The sequence below is a fragment of the Lepidochelys olivacea genome (assembly GCF_965140295.1).
Source record: "Lepidochelys olivacea isolate rLepOli2 genome assembly, chromosome: 3".
NCBI classification, from domain to species: Eukaryota; Metazoa; Chordata; order Testudines; family Cheloniidae; genus Lepidochelys; species Lepidochelys olivacea.
Window position 1 is genome coordinate 176659678 of NC_140413.1, and position 19962 is coordinate 176679639.

General features: G+C 43.0%; 1 protein-coding gene across 2 annotated transcripts in view; it reads right to left on the minus strand.

Annotated features, from left to right (window-relative positions):
* Positions 1–19962, minus strand: part of PIGF (phosphatidylinositol glycan anchor biosynthesis class F) — a 46330-nt gene that overhangs the window by 12185 nt on the left and 14183 nt on the right. Inside the window, exon 5 of one of the 2 annotated variants that reach the window (XM_084624460.1) lies at positions 7828–7936. The exons of the other annotated variant lie outside the window; for it this stretch is intronic. Within the exon in view, the coding sequence (XP_084480586.1) occupies positions 7828–7936 (109 nt within the window). The remainder of the gene's footprint in view (positions 1–7827; positions 7937–19962) is intronic. 2 annotated transcript variants of the gene reach the window in all.

Genomic DNA, 19962 nt, shown 5'->3' on the forward strand with positions numbered 1-19962 from the left:
CCCGAGAACCACATTGGGGTTGTGAAATGGTATGGAGGGCTGGGTAGGGAAGGCTGTGCCTCCCCAAACAGCCTGGCCCCTGCCCCCATCCGCCCCCTCCCACTTCCCGCCCCTCTCAGAACCCCCCACCCATCCAACCCCACTGCTCCTTGTCCCCTGACCACCCCCTCCCCGGACCCGCTGCCCCAACCACTCCCTGGAACCCCACCCCCTATCTAAGCCCCCCTGCTCCTTGTCCCCTTACTGTCCCTGAACTATCCACACTCCTGCCCTGACAGGCCCCCTGGGGCCCCTGACCCATCCACTTGTCCCCTGACCACCCCCTCCCGGGACCCGCATCCCTAACTGCCCCCTCAGGACCCCACCCACTATCCAACTCCCCCTGCTCCCTGTCTCCCCCATCCGTCCCCCCTATCCAACCTCCCCTTCTCCCCATCTCCTGACCACCACCCTCCCTGAACCTCCTCCCCATCTGACTGCCCCCTGTCCCCTGACTGCCCCCGGGACCTCCTGCCCCTCACCATGCCGCTCAGAGTGGCAGGACAGGATTGTTAGAAAGTCTGGGAGGTGGATGGGCACAAGCCACACTGCCCATGCGGCAGCATACCTGCAGGGGAGGGAGGACAGCGGGGGAGGGGCCGGAGGCAAGACTCCCCAGCCGGGAGCTCAGGGGCCGGGCAGGACGGTCCCGCGGTCCGTAGTTTACCCACCGCTGAGTTAGACTCTGTCACCCTGAGCCTCAGCCTATTCTGAAGGGCAGTTCTGACAGAAATATCTGGTTGTCTTCTCATTCCATTCTGGAAGGATCATCATTTCACACATTTCCCATCACCAGTATTACAGGAATACTCAAGCTTTAAACAACTGGAGAGCTACTTCACCACTGCAGTTATGAAGACGCAACAGACTGTCCTGGCAGTGTGGTATGATGTTGCATCAGGATTGTGTCAATATGTGAAACATTGCATCAAGGTGATTTAACATTGGCGTTCCAATACAACAGCACAATCCTATGTCAATGCCTCTTTTCTTCCCATCCCTGTCCCCTCAAGATAGAGAGTGAAGTGTCTATCCTCCTTCATAGCTACAAGGAAAGGAGATCTTATCACTTTCCCTCGCTTCCCACGTGACCAGTGGCAGCACTGGGAATACTCCTGTACGGAATGCTCTTACTGTTGGTGCCCAGGACCCAGGAATGTCTATCAGACCTGAAGATTCCATGAGGGCCTTGAAGAACCATATATAGCTCAAAACCTGAGCAGCAGATCTCAATGTTCTATTGCAGAGGTTCTCAAATTGGGGGGCAGAGAATGTATTCGGGGAGGAGGGGATGAAAAGCTTTAATAGGGGGAAAAAACAAAAACTTACGGCACACATTTTACCCATAGCACTGAATAACTATCAAAGCTGATTGCTCCAGCCATACCAGGTCCTCAGATGGCACTGTGTATTTGACTCTAGATGGTGCTGTGTATATTGATTGATTTCTGTTAAGTCTGCATAGCATTATACAAAGTCGTTGCCATTTGTACATTAATCCATTTGCTACGATGTGGTGTGCACATTTAATTGTAAGAATCAACCACAATCACAGTTTTACTTTTGCTCTTATTGCAAAGGATTGTTAGCACTGTTTGAATCAATGCCTCACTGTTTTTAATATTTAGAGTTGCTTGTTTTTACTGGTATATGTACTTGTGTGGCGGTGGGGGGAATAAACTACTACAGACACAAAGAAGGGGGGCGCGATCAAATAAGTTTGAGAACCACTGCTCTATTGGGTGGGAGGAAGGAAAAGACCAATGTTAATGCTGTTCCTTGAATCAGGTCTCTGGGAATGCTAACAGAATCCAACTCCAATACATCACCTCCATGGGACATCTCAGCTTGACCAGACTTTTGTGGTGTTTGGGGGCAATGTTTCCATTACAAACACCACAAAAGTGTGGCCAGAATACCTTTTTCCATCTCTTATAATTTGGTGACAAGGTGTGATAAATATAAAGGGAAGGGTAAACGCCTTTAAAATCCCTCCTGGCCAGAGGAAAAACCCTTTCACCTGTAAAGGGTTAAGAAGCTAGGATAACCTCGCTGGCACCTGACCAAAATGACCAATGAGGAGACAAGATACTTTCAAAAGCTGGAGCAGGGGGAGAAACAAAGGCTGTCTGCGTGTGTGATGCTTTTCCTGGGAACAGAACAGGAATGGAGTCTTAGAACTTAGTAAGTAATCTAGCTAGATATGCGTTAGATTCTGTTTGTTTAACTGGCTGAGAAAATAAGCTGTGCTGAATGGAATGGATATTCCTGTTTTTGTGTCTTTTTGTAACTTAAGGTTTTGCCTAGAGGGATTCTCTATGTTTTGAATCTAATTACCCTGTAAGGTACTGACCATCCTGATTTTACAGAGGTGATTCTTTTACCTTTTCTTCTATTAAAATTCTTCTTTTATGAACCTGATTGTTTTTTTCATTGTTCTTAAGATCCAAGGGTTTGGGTCCGTGTTCACCTATGTAAATTGGTGAGGATTTTTATCAAGCCTTCCCCATGAAAGGGGGTGTAGGGTTTGGGGAGGATTTTGGGGGAAAAGACATTTCCAAGCGGGCTCTTTCCAGGTTATATATCTGTTAGATTCTTGGTAGTGGCAGCAATAAAGTCCAAGGGAAAAAGGAAAATAGTTTGTACCTTGGGGAAGTTTTAACCTAAGCTGGTAAAAATAAGCTTAGGAGGTTTTCATGCAGGTCCCCACATCTGTACCCTAGAGTTCAGAGTGGGGAAGGAACCTTGACACCAGGTATTTTTGAAATCCCTGTTCACAGAAGTATATAATCTCTCAATTGATATGGACAGGTTTCAGAGTAACAGCCGTGTTAGTCTGTATTCGCAAAAAGAAAAGGAGTACTTGTGGCACCTTAGAGACTAACCAATTTATTTGAGCATAAGCTTTCGTGAGCTACAGCTCACTTCATCGGATGCAATTGATATTGTCAAGTTCTGCAAGTCAAGCCCAAGTTAATAAAAAACAGCCTATAAAGACTGGTTTCTACCCCATGGATAGTATCATTTTTGTGTTTGACGACATTTACTCAGATAAATGCAAATATACAAGCTGTTTTGCATTAAAAAGACTTCTTTCACTTTCCCCTATAAAGTGGGCCATAAAGAACATTAGCATTTAAAAATGTTGTCCCCCACAAGCAGTCTCCTATCTATGGCCTACAGGATTGATAAACTGTCTGCTCTATGGTTACTCCATAAGCTCCCCAGAAAGAGAGGATTAAAAGGGATACTCAAGTACTTTAAGTCCAAAATTTTGGTGAGATTTTCACCCCTGCTCAAGCTGCCATATGCTGGGCCAGAGTGACAAAGGAGCTCTGAAAACCCTAGATACGGCCGAGAATTCCCCTGGCACAGGAACTGAAGAAGACAGCCTCAGGTTGTCTTTTGTGGACCCCCTCCCAAGCTCCAATATAAGGCACATACCAGAGATGAGGGTGGGAGGTGAGCATCAGGGACAGGGAGGTGTGCAGCCACAGTGCATAGTGCAGCAGAGGTTCTGGACAATACTGCTGCCCAAAGACATCAAGTGACAAGCTACTATAACTTAGATAACTGCAGATATTCAGTGTCACAGTTTCAGGATAATTGCACCTGTAGCCCCCGACTTCCTGTGGTCCATTCCAGGAGTGCCCAGTCAGGTCTCAGATCTCCAGTCATCAGCTGTCTCTTGTGACAGGGGCAGGGAGGAGGGGAGGACAAGACTGCAGGGCTCCCTGCTTACACTGTGATATCCCTGCCAAGCCAGTCTGCCTAAAGGCCAGCACCTATGCTTGGCTTTCTCTCTCTGAGGGCTATGAACAGTGCATTACTAGCAGTTACAAGTTACCACACAGTTCTTTCCAAGCAAGCATATTTATTCTTAAGGTAAATGCATTAGAGAAAACATAAAAAACAAACAGATTTAAACAAAAACTAAACATACCAGAATCACTTGTCATACTTATGGGGCCTTAGTAGGCCAATGTCTTTCCAACCCTTCCAAGGGTTGGGGCTCCCAGGGACAGAAAGACCTGTCTGTTTACCGTATCAGAAAGAAGGCCCTTAGTTTAAATGCAGCCTTTTTATATCAAAAGACCTTTCTTTGTCTGTTAGTCTCTGGAAAACCCAGTTTGAACAAGTATTTGCAAGCCTCCCAAGGGATGGTACCTCTCTAGAGGTATTTACAACATGAGTGATTCACTTTAATCACCCCACGCTGGTTTTAGTTCCTGCAGGAGCTAAAAGCAACCATTATCCCCCTCCCCTGAGCTGCATACAATTCCTGGCCCACAGTAATACACAGATCATTTATAACCTTAATACAATATGTTCTCTGAAAGATGCAGCATGCAGTCGCAATATCTGTCACACTCAGCACTTCTGAATAGCTGGCAACGCCTGTTTAAATGCCTGAATATACATTCAGAAACCCAACTTTAGCCACTCATGTTTGAAAATTCTGACCCAAGTCTATATTAGCCACACACACAAAAAGTTGCCAGGATACTGCCAAACTTGGGTCTCCCACATGTCAACATTTGGAGCTGTATAATCAAGGATTACATTTATTTACATTATCTGTCTTATCTAATGAATATGTGTGTCTTGTTCATCAGAATCTATCCATTTTTTATATCTCAGCTCACACTATTGGTATATAAGATAGACATATTGCACAACTTATGGGAAGTTGTGTACATAATTTATTAATGAAGTCTTCAGGACATACATTATCTAATATAAGGTCTCTATTCTGACCTAGATCTTGTGCAATACTGTATTAATAAAGTATTTTTCAAGTATACAACAACTTTCATCCCATAGACCAAAGTACATTGTTAGGGTCAGATTCTCTGTTGCACTTCACCTTGCAAACTTGGTTATACCAGTGCAAAGTGGATGTAAATTGTTACCATGCTGATTTGGTAGCAATATACACTCTTTGCATGGGTGTAAACAACATAAAGATATGGGAAATGCAAAAATCTGTCCCTATACATACAACACGCAAACACAGTGAAATGCAGTTTTCTCTGGGGTGGAGAGCTGTATCCACATAGACTGGTGCACACTGTGACAAATATGGCAATTTCCTGCAATATCTTTGGGACAGCTAACTGAATTAAGTTTAAATAGCTTTGGAAGTCCATAGTATTATAAATGCCAAGTTTTTATAGTTTTGTGGGATTGTATGTAACTTCTGTAGAAGGGAGACATGGCCAATGTAAACAAACCCTGGGAAGTGTTATGAATTTCAAAAGACTATTTTAAACAATGTGCTAGACAAGAACAACTTTTGGGACAAAAAGTTGAACAGCGTTTCCCAGGAAATCTCTAGGAAAATGTGCATGCTAATGTACCTCCTCCAGTAATGCAAGAACTAAGCCTTTTGAAGCTTTGCCCTGAGGAGGGGACATTTGTCTGCTGATCATCTGTTATATGAGAACAAGCTCAAAGGCCCAAACTGCATAAAGGAAAGAATGAATGATTCACAGAGGTGCTTATTCTGAGCTAACAGCTGCTATGAACTCATAACCACAGAAAAACGCCTTGGTGGAGTTTGAAGGATTGATCACATGCCAGAACCCTTGCTAGAGTTGGGGGTGATCTCTGGTAAGTTTAGCAGCCTGCCTGTAGGTTCTTTTATTGTTTTCAATATGTTTTCTCTGTAATGCTTTCACCTTAAGAGTAAATGTGCTTGCTTAGAAAGGATTATGTGGTAACTTTCAGCTGTGGGCAATTATGCTGCTCATAGCCTCTATGAGAAAGCAAAGCAGGCCTGATTAGGCAGTCTGTCTTGCTGGGAAACTCATAGTGTAGGCAGGGAACTATGTAGCCTGGAAAAACCCTGGTCAGGAGGATGAGACACACATGGGTTTCTAGGCTGGGGTGCATTCTGACCTATGGCATAAGAACATAAGAACGGCCATACTGGGTCAGACGAAAGGTCCATCCAGCCCAATATCCTGTCTACTGACAGTGGCCAATGCTAAGTGCCCCAGAGGGAGTGAACCTAACAGGTAATGATCTCCCTCCTGTCATCCATCTCCACCCTCTGACAAACAGAGGCTAGGGACACCATTCCTTACCCATCCTGGCTAATAGCCATTAATGGAGTTAACCTCCATGAATTTGTCCAGTTCTCTTTGAAACCCTGTTATAATCCTAGCCTTCACAACCTCCTCAGGCAAGGAGTTCCACAGGTTGACTGTGCACTGAGGGAAGAAGAACTTCCTTTTATTTGTTTTAAACCTGCTACCTATTAATTTCATTTGGTGGCCCCTAGTTCTTATATTATGGGAACAAGTACATAACTTTTTCTTATTCACTTTCTCCACACCACTCATGATTTTATGTACCTCTATCATGGCACAGGGACATGACTTTTAGAAAATGACAGGGGAATTTAATTAATGTCAAAGCAGGGAAAGCAAAATCTCCATACTTACTCCTGCAAAGTGCCAAGCATTCTCAAAATCCACTAAAGTCAGCAGGAGATGAGGATGCCCTGCACAAGGCACACTTTACAGGATTGAGCCCATTGATTTTAAGGTCTCATAAAAGAAACCACATAAATGATACACTAAATGATACTACCAAGCACCTACCCTCAAGAGGCGGGAACGGTGAAACATGCTCCAATGTTTAAAATATGTAGTTGCAGGGAGTCAAGTCAAACTTTATTCTTAAACTACTAAACCACTCATCTGCTATTCTGATTTCTTAGCATATTTAAAAAAGAAAAGGAGTATTTGTATGTAATTATACTGATCGAAAGAAAGGCTTCTGACACAAAGGTAACCTGCTCAGCTGCTTCTGGAAAAAACCCTCTAATAGGAGTATAAATCACCATGCTTTATGAGGATGAGAGAGACTTGAGTGCTGGGCTGCCCTACTGGCTTCTGGAAGAGGCGGCGTCTGAACTCCATCTGACTAGTAGCATTATAGGGTTGGCAAATACTGATGGATTTAGTGTAAACGGTTAGCATCTCACTAGGATGGAAAGCAGTAGTGGTTTCTTTCTAATTACACCAACAGCTATTACTAAGAATTATCTCAGAACATTTACATATTTAGGTAACAGCTGGAGAGATCATTTCTGCATGGCAATTAAAGTCAAAATGGGATAGTGCAGACTGCCGAATTTACAGATTTTTCTGCAGTGCCAGCTTCCCATTTTTTACTGTGCAACAAAGTAGCTGCTACTTGCCAGTGGTTCCTTTGAAATCGTAAGGTAAATTTTCAGCAGAGGTATTTGGCCACCCAAACTCCACAAATCAATATTAAGCCAATAGCAATTTTAAATGCATTTCGTTAAGTGCTTTAATGGAAGGTGCAGGGAAGCTGAAACACTTGGAAAGCATCTTTCTTCCTCTCCCCATAAACAATAAAAGCAGTGCTTTCTATCCACAAACTGAATGCGGATACACTCCCTGCCATGTGTCATGTTGCTCTTCTCTTCCTGCTTGTGTAACTCCTCAATATCAAACTCTGAATATTAGCTTTCAGTGTGATTTTCTTCAAGAATCTACTGATAGTGTCAGCACATGAACACAGAGACACACACAAAACACTTCAAAACTGACTGAAAGAGGTAGTAAAAACACTGCATGTTGGATACTGGAAAAGAGATATTTATTATACAGTTCTTAAATGGGATTTGGCTACATTACATTAGCAGCTTCATGCTAGCACCTCTAATATACTTTTATTGTCTCCCTCCTTTTTGTTCAGTTCTCACACTGCAACAAACGAATGTGAATACACTTACAAGGTATGAAGACTAACCTGCCAAGGCCGATCCCAATCCAGAGGAATAGGAAATGCTCCAAGCCATGCTCCCACTATGCTACACATCGTGGTAATCTGTAGACTGTTATCCCAGATGGACATAGCTCTGGAAGATTAGCACATATTACAAGATTTTAACAGCACAAAAGTAATCCTTTCAAAGCTTTAGACCGACTGATCTGATCTCTGCCATGCTCTGCAAGTCAAACAGCAGATATAAAATGTCAATTGTATTTTTTTTAATATATAATTTACAGATTTATTGGGTGGGGGGTGGTTATATGGGTATATGTCTACTACACCTCGCTCACTGTAGCAACCTTTCCCCCACCCCTGCATTTTCCATTGTTTTCGAGGAGGTTTGTTAGTAAGGAGCATATATCACTTTCCCCGCCTTAACCACACACCATACATAGAGGGGCGGAATGTAATATCTCCATACCACTTCCAGCCCCTGACAACATGAGAGTTACATTTCAGGCACCAAATCTGGGGTCCAGCACGCAAAATTAGCTTGTATGCTGTATTTAAAAATATAAAAACTGCTATAACGTTATGACTAACAATTCTACTAATGCTACTGCATACATTCAACTCCAATTCCTATGGAAATATGACAGACAAAAACATTCAACCCCCTAGCAGATTTTACTGAACACTGCACCTTTTAGTCTTCAGATGGAGGCATAACATGATGAAATATAGAAGTTATTTAAAAAAACGTTATGGACCTAAAGCAAGTTTTATTTTTGCCAAAGGATACTTAATTACTCCTTGTGGCAATAACAAAAAGGTTACTCGGATTTTTGCCTTCAGACTGGAGAATATCATTATAGGTAGGCTGAAGATGTGGCACAGAGATCTGCATTAGGTTTTGGCTAGGATTCAGATTTTGGATTTGAAGCTGATGGAGCTGAAAATCCTGTGAACTGTTATTGAGATATTTCCACTATCTTGAGTCAAATCCAAATCAGAACTGTGGTAGACCCTAGACCAGCTGATGCTACGGTACGCACAATGTTCTCTGCTATGGTGCATCCCCAGTTGTGTTTAACACTGTGTTAGTTCCCACAACTCCCCAGGGTTCCAATAGGATGTACTTTCCCAGTACACATAGATCTAAGAGTCTCCTTAGCAGCCTCATATACTTCAGCCTTTTATTAAAATATCAAAGATAGATACCTCCTCTGCAGTTGTCATCACTGAAATTAGGAAAGGCCAGTTGCATTTGAAAGCTGTGATGAAAAAGCCACAAGGTGACAAAAATTAATGTTATTTTAACTTTTTGAGCCTGTGACCCTTAGGGTTAGCCATGACCAGCTGACACAATGTTAAACACAACAGTCCCTGTATGCACTGTTTCACACCACGTTAATTAACATGATTCCTCAGGGTTGTAGTCTAACATGATATAATTTCCCAGAGTAGAAAATCTGTTAGGGAGATTATTTTTAACCCAAACTGAGACAAGAGAAGAAAGAAGTGGGGCAGATTTTGTGTGGAGTCTATAAAAGAATACACAAGGGACTTTTCACAACAGTCAGCAATTTTTTTCCCTTTATAAGTGTAGGTCTTTCTAGCACGCAACTTCCAATCAGAATGGAGGATTCAGGCTACTGCCATTGTACCACATCAATGGGCATGCTAATAGGGAGGGGAAATCCATTTAGCCAGTTCTGCCTCCAGTTACAATAGCCTCAACAACTGGTCTCTCACAGGTTTAAGGTAAGAACTAGATGGAGGTATTTCTAGGCAAAGGATATTTTCTATCATAGAATCACAGAAGTGTAGGACTGGAAGGGAGCTCAGCAGGTTATTTAGTCCAGCCCTCTGCCTTCAGGTCAGGAGTAAGTAATAACTAGATCAGGGGTGGGCAAACTTTTTGGCCTGAGGGCCATACCAGGGTTCCGAAAGGAATGTGCTACTTACGGTGTACTACTTACGGCTGCCAGTCCCGGTGCTCTGAGCGGCATGGTACGGGGGCAGGGAGCGGGGGGGTTGGATAAGGGGCAGGGGATCCTGGGGGACAGTCAGGGAACAGTTGGATAACCGTGGGAGTCCTAGGGGGCCTGTCCGGGGGCGGGGGTATGGATAGGGGTAGGGGCAGTCAGGGGACAGGGAGCATTGGATAGGGGGTGGGGTCCCGGGGGGGGGCAGTTACAGGCAGGGGGGTCCCGGGAGGGGGCAATCAGGGGACAAGGAGCAGGGGGAGTTGGATGGGTCAGGGGTTCTGAGGGGGGCAGTCGGTGGTGGGAAGTGGGCGGATAGGGGGCAGGGGCCAGGCTGTTTGGGAAGGCACAGCCTTCCCTACCCAGGTGTAGTGTATTAAATTGCTCCCCATAGGAACGTGCTACTTACTGTGTACTACTTACAGCTGCCAGTCCTGGTGGTCCATAAGTAGCACATTCCTACGGGGAGCAATTTAATACACTGCACCTGGCGGCTCTTGCAGCTTCGCCGCCCAGAGCGCTGGCAGCATGGTGAGCGGAGGCTGCGCGGGTGGGGCCAGGGTCTAGTCTCCCCGGCCGGAAGCTGAAGGGCCGGGCAGGACGGTCCCGCAGGCCGGATGTGGCCTGTGGGCCATAGTTTGCCCACCTCTGAACTTGACCATTCCTGACAGGTGTTTGTCTAACCTGTTCTTAAAAACCTCCAGTGATGGAAATTCCACAACCTGCTGACCCTAGGCAATTTGTTCAAGCGCTTAATTACCCTGACAGTTAGGAAGCTTTTCCTAATGTCCAACGTAAACCTCACTTGCTGCAATTTAAGCCCATTGCTTTTAGTCCTATCCTCAGAAGTTAAGGAAAACAAATTTTCACTGGCCTCCTTGTAACAATCTTTTATGTACTTGCAAACTGTTACCATGTCTCCCCTCAGTCTTCTCTCCTCCAGACTAAACAAACACAATTTTTTCAATCTTTCCTCATAGGTCATGTTTTCAAGACCTTTAATCATTATGGTTGCGCTCCTCTGGACTTCCTCCAATTTGTCCATGAAATGTGACACCCATAACTGAATGCAATACTCCAATTAAAGACTTATCTGTGTAGAGAGGAGTGAAAGAATTACTTCGCGTACCTGGCTTACTTACAATACTGCTGCTAATACATCCCAGAACAATGTTTCCTTTTTTAACAACAGCGTTACACTGTTGACTCATATTTAATTTGAGATCCCCTATAATCCCCAGATCCCTTTCCGAAGTACTCCTTCCTAGGCAGTCATTTCCCATTTTGAATGTGTGCAGTGACTGTTCCTTCCTAAGTGTAGTACTTTGCATTTGTCTTTATGAAATTTCAGCCTATTTATTTCAGACCATTTCTCCAGTTTGTCCAGATCATTTTGAATTTTAATCCTATCCTTGCAAAGCACCTGCAACCCTCTTCCAGCTTGGTATCATCCGCAAACTTTATAAGTGTACTCTCTATGCCAGTGGTCCCCAAACTTTTCAGGGTCGCACCCCCCACTTATCCCTGTCCATGCCCGCCCTAGCTGGGGCCATGAACAGGGAAACAGCTTGTGGGGAGGCAAGGACTGGGTAAGGAGGGCCCAGGCTGGAGCCACAGCTGGGGGCAGGAGCAGAGCCCCGACCAGGGGCCAAGGCTGGCAGCCAGGGCCCTAGAGCCAGAAACCGGGGCCACGGCCCAGAGCAGAACTGGGTGGCACTCCTTCCCTGTTCCCCCCAGGGTGGAGGGTGGTGCATGGCTGGCCTAGGCCTTGGCTGCACCCCCCAAACATCCCTCCACACCCCCCTAGGAGGGCACATCCCACAATTCGGGGACCTCTGCTCTAAGCCATTATGTAAATCATTGATGAAGATATTGAGCAGAAAATGACGCAGAATCAATCCCTGCGGGACTCCACTTGATATGCCTTTCCAACTGATAATTACTCCTGGGAACAGTTTTCCAATCAGTTATGCACCCATTTTAAAGCAGCTCCACCTAGGTTATATTTCCTTAGGCTATGTCTACACTACGGCCTGTTAGCAAAAATGTATGTTGCTCAGGGATGTGAATATTTCACCCCCGAAGGACATAAGTTACACATATGTGCACAGCCAATCACAGTGGTGTTTTCTGTATGCCGGCAGGAGAGTTCACTCCCGCCAGCACTGAGCATCTTCATCTGATGCGCTGCAGGAACGCAGCTGTATTGGTACAGCTGCACCACTGTACATATAGACATGGCCTTAATTTGTTTATGAGATCATGCAAGACAGTATCAAATGCCTTACTAAAGTCAAGATATACCACATCTACCACTTCCCCCCATCCACAAGGCTTGTTAGTCTATTCAAGAACACTATTAGGTTGGACTGACAAGATTTGCTCTTGACAAATCCATGTTGATTGTTACTTATCACATTATCTTCTAGGTGTTTGCAAATTGATGGCTTGATTATTTGCTCCATTATCTTTCCCGGTATTGATGTTAAGATGACTAGTCTCTAATTCCCCAGGTTGTCCTTATTCCCCTTTTTTTATAGATTGGCACTATATTTGCCCTCTTCCAGTCCTCTGTAAACTCTTCCATTTGCCATGACTTTTCGAAGATGATCACTAATGGCTCATATCTCCTCTGTCAGCTCCAAGGATGTATTTCATCAGGCCCTGCCAACTTGAAAACATCTAACTTGTCTAATTTTTAATTTGTTCTTCCCCTATTTTAGCCTCAATTCCTACCTGATTTTCACTGGAATTCACTATGTTAGACGTTCAATCGCTACAAACCTTTCTGGTGAAAACAAACAAAAAAAGCATTTAGCACGTCTGCCATTTCCACATTTTCTGTGTTGTCTTTCTTCCCTCATTGAGTAATGGGCCTGCCCTGTCTTTGGTATCCCCCTTGCTTCTAATGTATTTGTAGAACGTTTTCTTGTTACCTTTTATGTCTCTAGATAGTTTAATCTCATTTTATGCCTTAGCCTCTCTAATTTTGTCCCTACATACTTGTGTTGGGTATTTTTTATTTTCATCCTTCGTAATTTTATCTAGTTTCCACTTTGTGTAGGATTCTTTTTTGAGTTTCAGATAATTGAAGATCCCCTGGTTAAGCCAGGGTGGCCTCTTGCCATAATTCCTAACTTTCCTATGCAGAGTGATAGTTTGCTCTTGTGCCCTTAATGTCTCTTGGAAAAAATGCCAACTCTCTTGAACTGTTTTTCCCCTTAGGCTTGGCTTCCAATGGGATCTTGCCTACCAACTCCCTAAGTTTGCTCAAGTCTGCCTTCTTGAAATCAATTGTCTTTATTCTGCTGTTTTCCCTCCCACCATTCCTTAGAATCACAAATTCTATCATTTCATGATCACTTTTACCCAAGCTGCCTTCCACTTTCAAATTCTCAATCAGTTCCTTCCTATTTGTCCAAATCAAATCTAGAACAGCCTCTCCCCTAGTTGCTTTCTCCACCTTCTGAAATAAAAAATTGTCTCCAATGCACTCCAAGAACTTGTTGGATAATATGTGCCTTGCTGTATTATTTTTCTCAACAGATGTCTGGGTAGTTGAAGTGTCAATGCTGCTAATGTATGCATGTACATGGGTTGTGCTGAAACCATCAGTGTTCAAGCAATCTAGAACTGCATAAGGGATTCCAGAGCATAGATCTGATATTGAATCTCAAAAACTCCATGCTAACAAGGGCTCCAAGAAACGTCCATGTTAGGACACTGCTTTTGTTAAGTAACACTTTGGAGCATTAAGATCAGTGAAAAGATCATCACACATTAAGGAAGCAAATTTCTGAAGAGACAGTATCACACCTATTAATGCAATATGTCTTGCTGCATCTGAGGATCCATTATGTAGCTTATATGTGACATCATGTCTGGGAGAGGAATAGCCAGAACCACAGGCAGGTGTTTGTAGGAGCTGACAGCAGAGTCAGCTGCAAATGAGGAGTTGTCTGGTTCCCTTTTGGCACTGGCAGAAGATGATGCCTTTGTGGAGATGACTAGGAAAATAGGCTGTGTTTGAAAACTTGCTAGTCAACTAATTTTTTAAACATGACTTTGCACCTAATGTAGACACAGTTTAACACCTTGACAAATGTGTTCGCTGGTCACAGTTGATCCGAAGGGGAAAACATGATCCGTTTTCCTTGTTTACACGTACCCTCTGACAAGTCATGTTGAACATCACTGGTTGGGTTACTTGCTCAAGGAAGAAACCTCACCACAATCTGGTAACAGTCACCTTAGGTCTAGCAGGACACTTTATACAGGAGTGGATATAAAGCTATACAATCTCCTCTGTAGGACTTGCATGATTGTAGGTAGCGCTGGGGCAGAGTTCTGACATCCAGTATGGGGTCTTACCTGGGTTCCTTTGAAACCAAAGCTTCTGAGGCTTTCCAGGCTGGCTTCATGGCAATCTTAACAGACCAATTGGAGAAGGCCAGGGAGACATTGAGGAGTACACTCTAGGACCCAGTGGCACACAGTTACATTTGTGATTATTTATCATGTGCTGGCCAGTCATAGTCCCTTCTGGGGCATAAAGCACAGTAGGCATGTCAATAGATGGTGCACCAATGCCAATAACCAGCATGAAAAGGGACACGGAAGTGTCCACAAGTGCTCCAGTAACGCACTATTGCCCAAGGACCCTGTCCAGAGATATATGTCACTCTGGAGAATGCACGGCAAGTGAGCCAAAAGCCCTAGGTATGCTGATGATGCAAATGGCCCTCCCTAAGGTGCTCCGGAGGGAGTAGATGAAAGAGGCAAAAATCCCCAAGGTGTGTTGACAATGCCACTGAATGTCCATAAATTGTTTGAGAAGAGAAGATGAAGGGCACATATAAGCCCCACAAGCATAAACATCAGGAACATCCCCAAACTCTACCAGCTAATCGATTAAAAAATGCTGGGTTTTGGTTGCTATTTGTTCATTTTTTTACGGTATACACCAGTGAGACAAAAGGATGGATTTAATCAGCCGTTGTGGTCCCATATAAGCTCCTTCATCAACCAGAGAATGGAACTGATCACCAGAGGCAACTTAAGTACCTCAGTAGGCAGCATGCCCCTCTGGGTAGCACAGCTTAGACTTTTTACTTTAGGCAGGTCCCACCACTCCTGTGCTCTGGCACACCCTCTGTTGTATTTCTGTCTGTTAAGATGGATATCTTTGAAGAATCTCTCATATTCCACTGCAATTTTCCTTTAGCATTCTGCAGTTCTCATCTGCCATATAAATTTCCTAATGACTGCACCACAACTAAGATGGGGAAGAGTTGGTCTGGGGCTTACCTGGGAAGGACAGCTCTGCTTTATAGCGTGTGTGTTTGGGGAAGGAGGTCAGAAACTGCTGTAAAAAAATGTGCTTGGTGGTCAGCTTTGCAGCAATGTCTCACTCCCCCTCCCCACAGAAACGTGAGGTCCGAAGGGCATAAAGGTACGAAATCTGGGTGGGGCAAGCCTCTTTGTTCCACACAGCGAATAAGCCAGCACCCACCCTCCCTCCCTCCCTCCCCTAGTGAAGGCGAATGGCATGCTGGGTTAGGACCTGTTGTGGGCATTATGCTAGCCGCTCCTTTTAAAGGAATTTTTCCCCCCCATCACCAGAATTGGCTTCGGTGGAGTGAGGTTTTTTCACCTTCCCCACAGTGGGTATGAGGGAGGACCTTTTCTGGTGAGAAGAAAAGGTGGTAGGCCATATGTCGCAACTTATTTTGTAGGGTTGAGTGGATGTTCAGTGCAGGTACTCCACAGGAACAGCAGCCAGTGACCAGATAAATGTGGTCCCATTTATGTGGTAAAGGACTTAAAAGGAGGTACTGGATAAAGACACAGAACAGGGAAGGGGGTTGGGGACTCCTCTGATTGGTACGGCAGGGAGCCAACTACCCCCCATCCCCCTTCTCATAGCCCACCTTAACCCTCTTACGAGGGTGGTGGATGGTAAGGTCCAAGCCATAGGTCGGCTGGGGGACCTGGATGGAAACAAAGGGGGGCTGGTGGAAGCCCCGGAGAATGGATTTGAAAAAGCATGGATTTTCCTTCACTGTACACTTTATCTGCCAGGTAGTCCCAGACATCTATATAATAAAGTTGCAGCCTGATTAAAATCTATGACAAGTGTCTCCTGTCCTTCTTGCAGTGTACCCAGACAATGAACCTCAACAAGACACAGAAAGGATCACAGATAAGTAATTCTAACAGAAAAAAAAAGATTAGTATTTTTAATATCTTAGAATTTTAGTCTAATCAAGGTTTTTATGTAACTGCTATAATAATAGTGCCTTGACAGGCTTCCCAGTGAGGAAACATCAGGGGCCCTCGCTTTCAGGAACTGGAGCCAGATGCATCTAGAATGAGCTCTGCTGGAATTAATTTTTGTTTACTTCTTACTTGCTGGATTTTTATTAAAAAGTTGTTTGATTTCTTTCTGTCCCATAGGGAAAACAGTTACTTAGGAAAACATGCCAAAAGCCAAAAAGACTGAAGTGACAAATTGCAGTAATTCACTCAACCTATGCCAACAAAGGCTTGGTACCATTACTTCGTGCACCTCACCATGTGGGACATGTGAATGATCCCACTTTTCACAAGTTGCATGATATCAACAAGGCTAAGAACAATAAAAGGCTGGATATTTCACAAAACACTGTTCCCTCAACAGACCACAATTTTGAGATTTATCTGGGTATAAGAAGATTTTGCTGCTCAAAGCATTGTTGAGGGCTCTGATCTCCTCTAATTAGTTCATATGCAAGAGCACAATTCCCCAACCAGTAATGCTTCATAAAAAAACCCAAAAACATTAAACCCTGAAAGGGCTCCTAGGACTGCAATTGGACTGGATATTTTCCTCAGATTGCCAAACTAAACTATATTCCAAACTAAAGTAAAGTTAAAGTAGGCTAACTACTGCAGTGAGTGTGGTTTGTTTTTTATTTTAATTTGTGTAAGCAAGCACAAGTAAAGCTGCAACAAAGTATTCTGTTGGGGATTAATTTTATGACAAATGGAATTTTAAATTTTAAAAAAGGCTGCCATGTGAATATCCCAAAGCAAACTTCCATTAATTAAAGAATACTAGGACAAGCTGAATGGATCCTGCACATTGCCAGTCAAACTAAGGGCTGAAGCCAGCCTGAGGCACTGAGAGGTCCCACAGCTGTCTCTTATTAGGACTGCCAACATTCCCTTAAGAAACTGGTTTATTAGGGTTAATTTCCAGCAGACACCTGAAGTCCTTACAGGGTGAAGATAGAAACCTAGACAGGAGCAGGTTGTAAAGCCAAGCTTGATCACTGGCTTTGCCCCTCAGTGAAGGCCCACAATAGCCTCTGACCTGTAGAAAACTTAGTTCTTTCAATTATATTTGGACATAGGCTGAAGGATGCATTCGTTGCATGTGAAGTAATAAAACAAGTTGTGGAGTCTCCTTTTCTTCACAACCAGCTGCTACCATGACTGGACCATCACAAATCTAAAGGCCTGAAGACCTGAAGTCCTGGCTTCACTTAATTAGGATTCAGATGGTTTGGCATCTGGCTCCAAAATTCTGAAGTTAGTCTTTTAACACATCTGTCTGAGGCACTGAGCCTACTGAATAGCACCAAGACTGTTACCACGCTGGAAGACCGAATACTAAAAGACAGCAAGCATTTTGCTTAACTTATACAGATCTCAGCACATGAGGCAATTTTTAAGGATTCATGGTCTGTTGTTTCCTATCATACAAACAGATTGTTTCTACAAAAAATATGTTGTGGACGTGTCTGAGCAGGCCTGGGGCAGGACTTCACGCTACTGGTACCTGTCAGGGAAGGATATATTCAAGAAAAATGCCTGGTAGTATGTTTTTGCCACTTAAATGTATTCAAAAAGTTATTGTCATCAAAAGGCAGACAAGAGTCTGGGTAGCTGAAACAACTGAATGAGAGTCTAGCGTATTTCTAGAATTGTGATTTTGTGATGTCAGAACACTTGCTAAAACGAAAGTTACAATGTTAACTGTTTTCAACTATAAATCTGTTTCCTTTATAATCCTCTGCTTTCACATACAATTCTCCGATTCATTCACCTTTCAGTCTGAATGGTTCTTGCTCAGTCTCTAATCAAAGAGGGTTTTATTATTTTTTTTCACCCTTTCTAAAAGAGCAAAAAGGTTTTTTTGTAAATTTATGGGATTGTGTTTTTGAGGGATTGTAAAAGAACAAATTTAACTACTAAATACTAGTAGTTTTGCAAGGTTTGAAAAAGTTCTTTCAGTTAATAAACCTGAAAAGTGTTTACTGAATATATACTGAAAATGTTTTATATTTAAAGCTCTGGATTCAAATGAGTCATGCCTGCAAGTTCAGCTATGTGAGTGAGCATTTGGTTGTTAATTTTACAAAATAGTGCTATTACATATCTGTGGGTGCATAGAAACAAAGAAAAAATAGCTGGTAGTCTAATAATAGACCCAACCCTGTATAGAAGCCTTCTGAAAAATATACCACATAACCTCCTGCTCAGGAGAAACGGTGGCCTTCGGAGCATGCCCTGAAAGCCAATAACTTGGATTATGTCAGACCCACATGGGGAAACAAATTACAAAATGTAGGCTCCTCCTGTGCAAGAGATTATCAAATACTGCCTATCTTATTTTCAGGTTTTGTGGTGATGGGCATCACCACAGTCTCTAAATACCACTGTAAACCAGAGCACACAAGTGATCTTGGCGGTCATGAAAGCAATTAAGGTGTTTTCTCAGGCAGTTAGGACTCACACTATTCAAGGTCTTATTTATCAATATTCATATTTTGAATTGTACCTAGAAGTAAACAGGGAGACAATGCAGACATTTCAGAAGAGTTGTAACGTGCTGCCTGCATCTAATCTACTAAACAGACTTGCTGCCATGTTCTGAACCAGATGTGGCATCTGTGTGTTCTTCAACTGTAACTTTAAGAACACATTCTAATCAAGTCACAAATGCATACATAACTGTGATCAGATCAACATCAGATAGACTATAAGCCATCACAATTATCATCTGAAACCTGCATAGGAGATGATGCTGTGGCAAACCCAGTTTGCAAGAGCAGCGGGCAATCTGGACATATTCCTAAATTATGAGTCTCCTTGACAAAGGACGAAGAAACCTCCTCATATCATAAGGGCAAACATTCTCCTGGGTAAATGCTTTTCTTCTCTACTAAGAATATCCTCTACCTTATCTGTATTGCTTCGGGGAAACTTACAAGGTCCACTGTCAAAGACCAATAGCTATAGTCTTCCCTACCCCTCCTCTAGCATCTCTGTAGGTGCCAAGGGCAAAATCTAATCCATAAATTCCACATGCTAAACAACACTGGATTCTCTTCCTTTAACTTAAAGAAAATCAAATAAAATTAAATACAAAAAATCTGTTTACAATAGTATGACTTCCTAGTTGAAATAACAAATTTTCAGAAATGCAAACGACTAAGGTTCAAAATTCATGTTAATGCTTCATGCTGCACATATGTACTATCATCACTATTTTGTCTTAAGTGTGTACATCCTGTTTACCCCATGCAACAAACGATATGCAACAGTGTTTTTGCATTTCCTGACATTTTGTGGAACATCTTACATTGCATTTACATAGTAGTTTGCATTTAACAGAATTATATTAGCACTTTCTTGACATGAGTTTGCACAGGGAATAATCTAGCAATAATGATTAGTCAGAGTGTCCTTGGACTGCCAGATCATTTTCCCGTATAGTCTCTTTGGGTTTTGGTTTATTGGTATTTGTTTTTCTTAAAAGCTTTATAAGGATTTTCTTGTTCAAATGAGAAAGCATTGCCAAATCTACTCAGGATGTACCAAGGATGAGATAGCTCAAGGGATGGAGGAAAGGCAGACATAGTAGGATTAATGTAGTTTGGTGGAAGGAGCTACATTGTTTATTTATCCATTGAAATTTGACTTCCATTTCAAGATAGTATTTTGCTTTAGACATCCTGTATTACCTGACCACACTGAAAAAGCTATTTTTTGAGAAATTATTATTGAATGAGAATCTCCCACACTTTTAGCCAGAAATACTTTCCCTAATGGCAGCTCATTACACAACTTTATGTTTATGAACAGTTTTCCTATGCTAAAATGAGTTATTTTTGGCTCAGTAACAATACTCTAAACG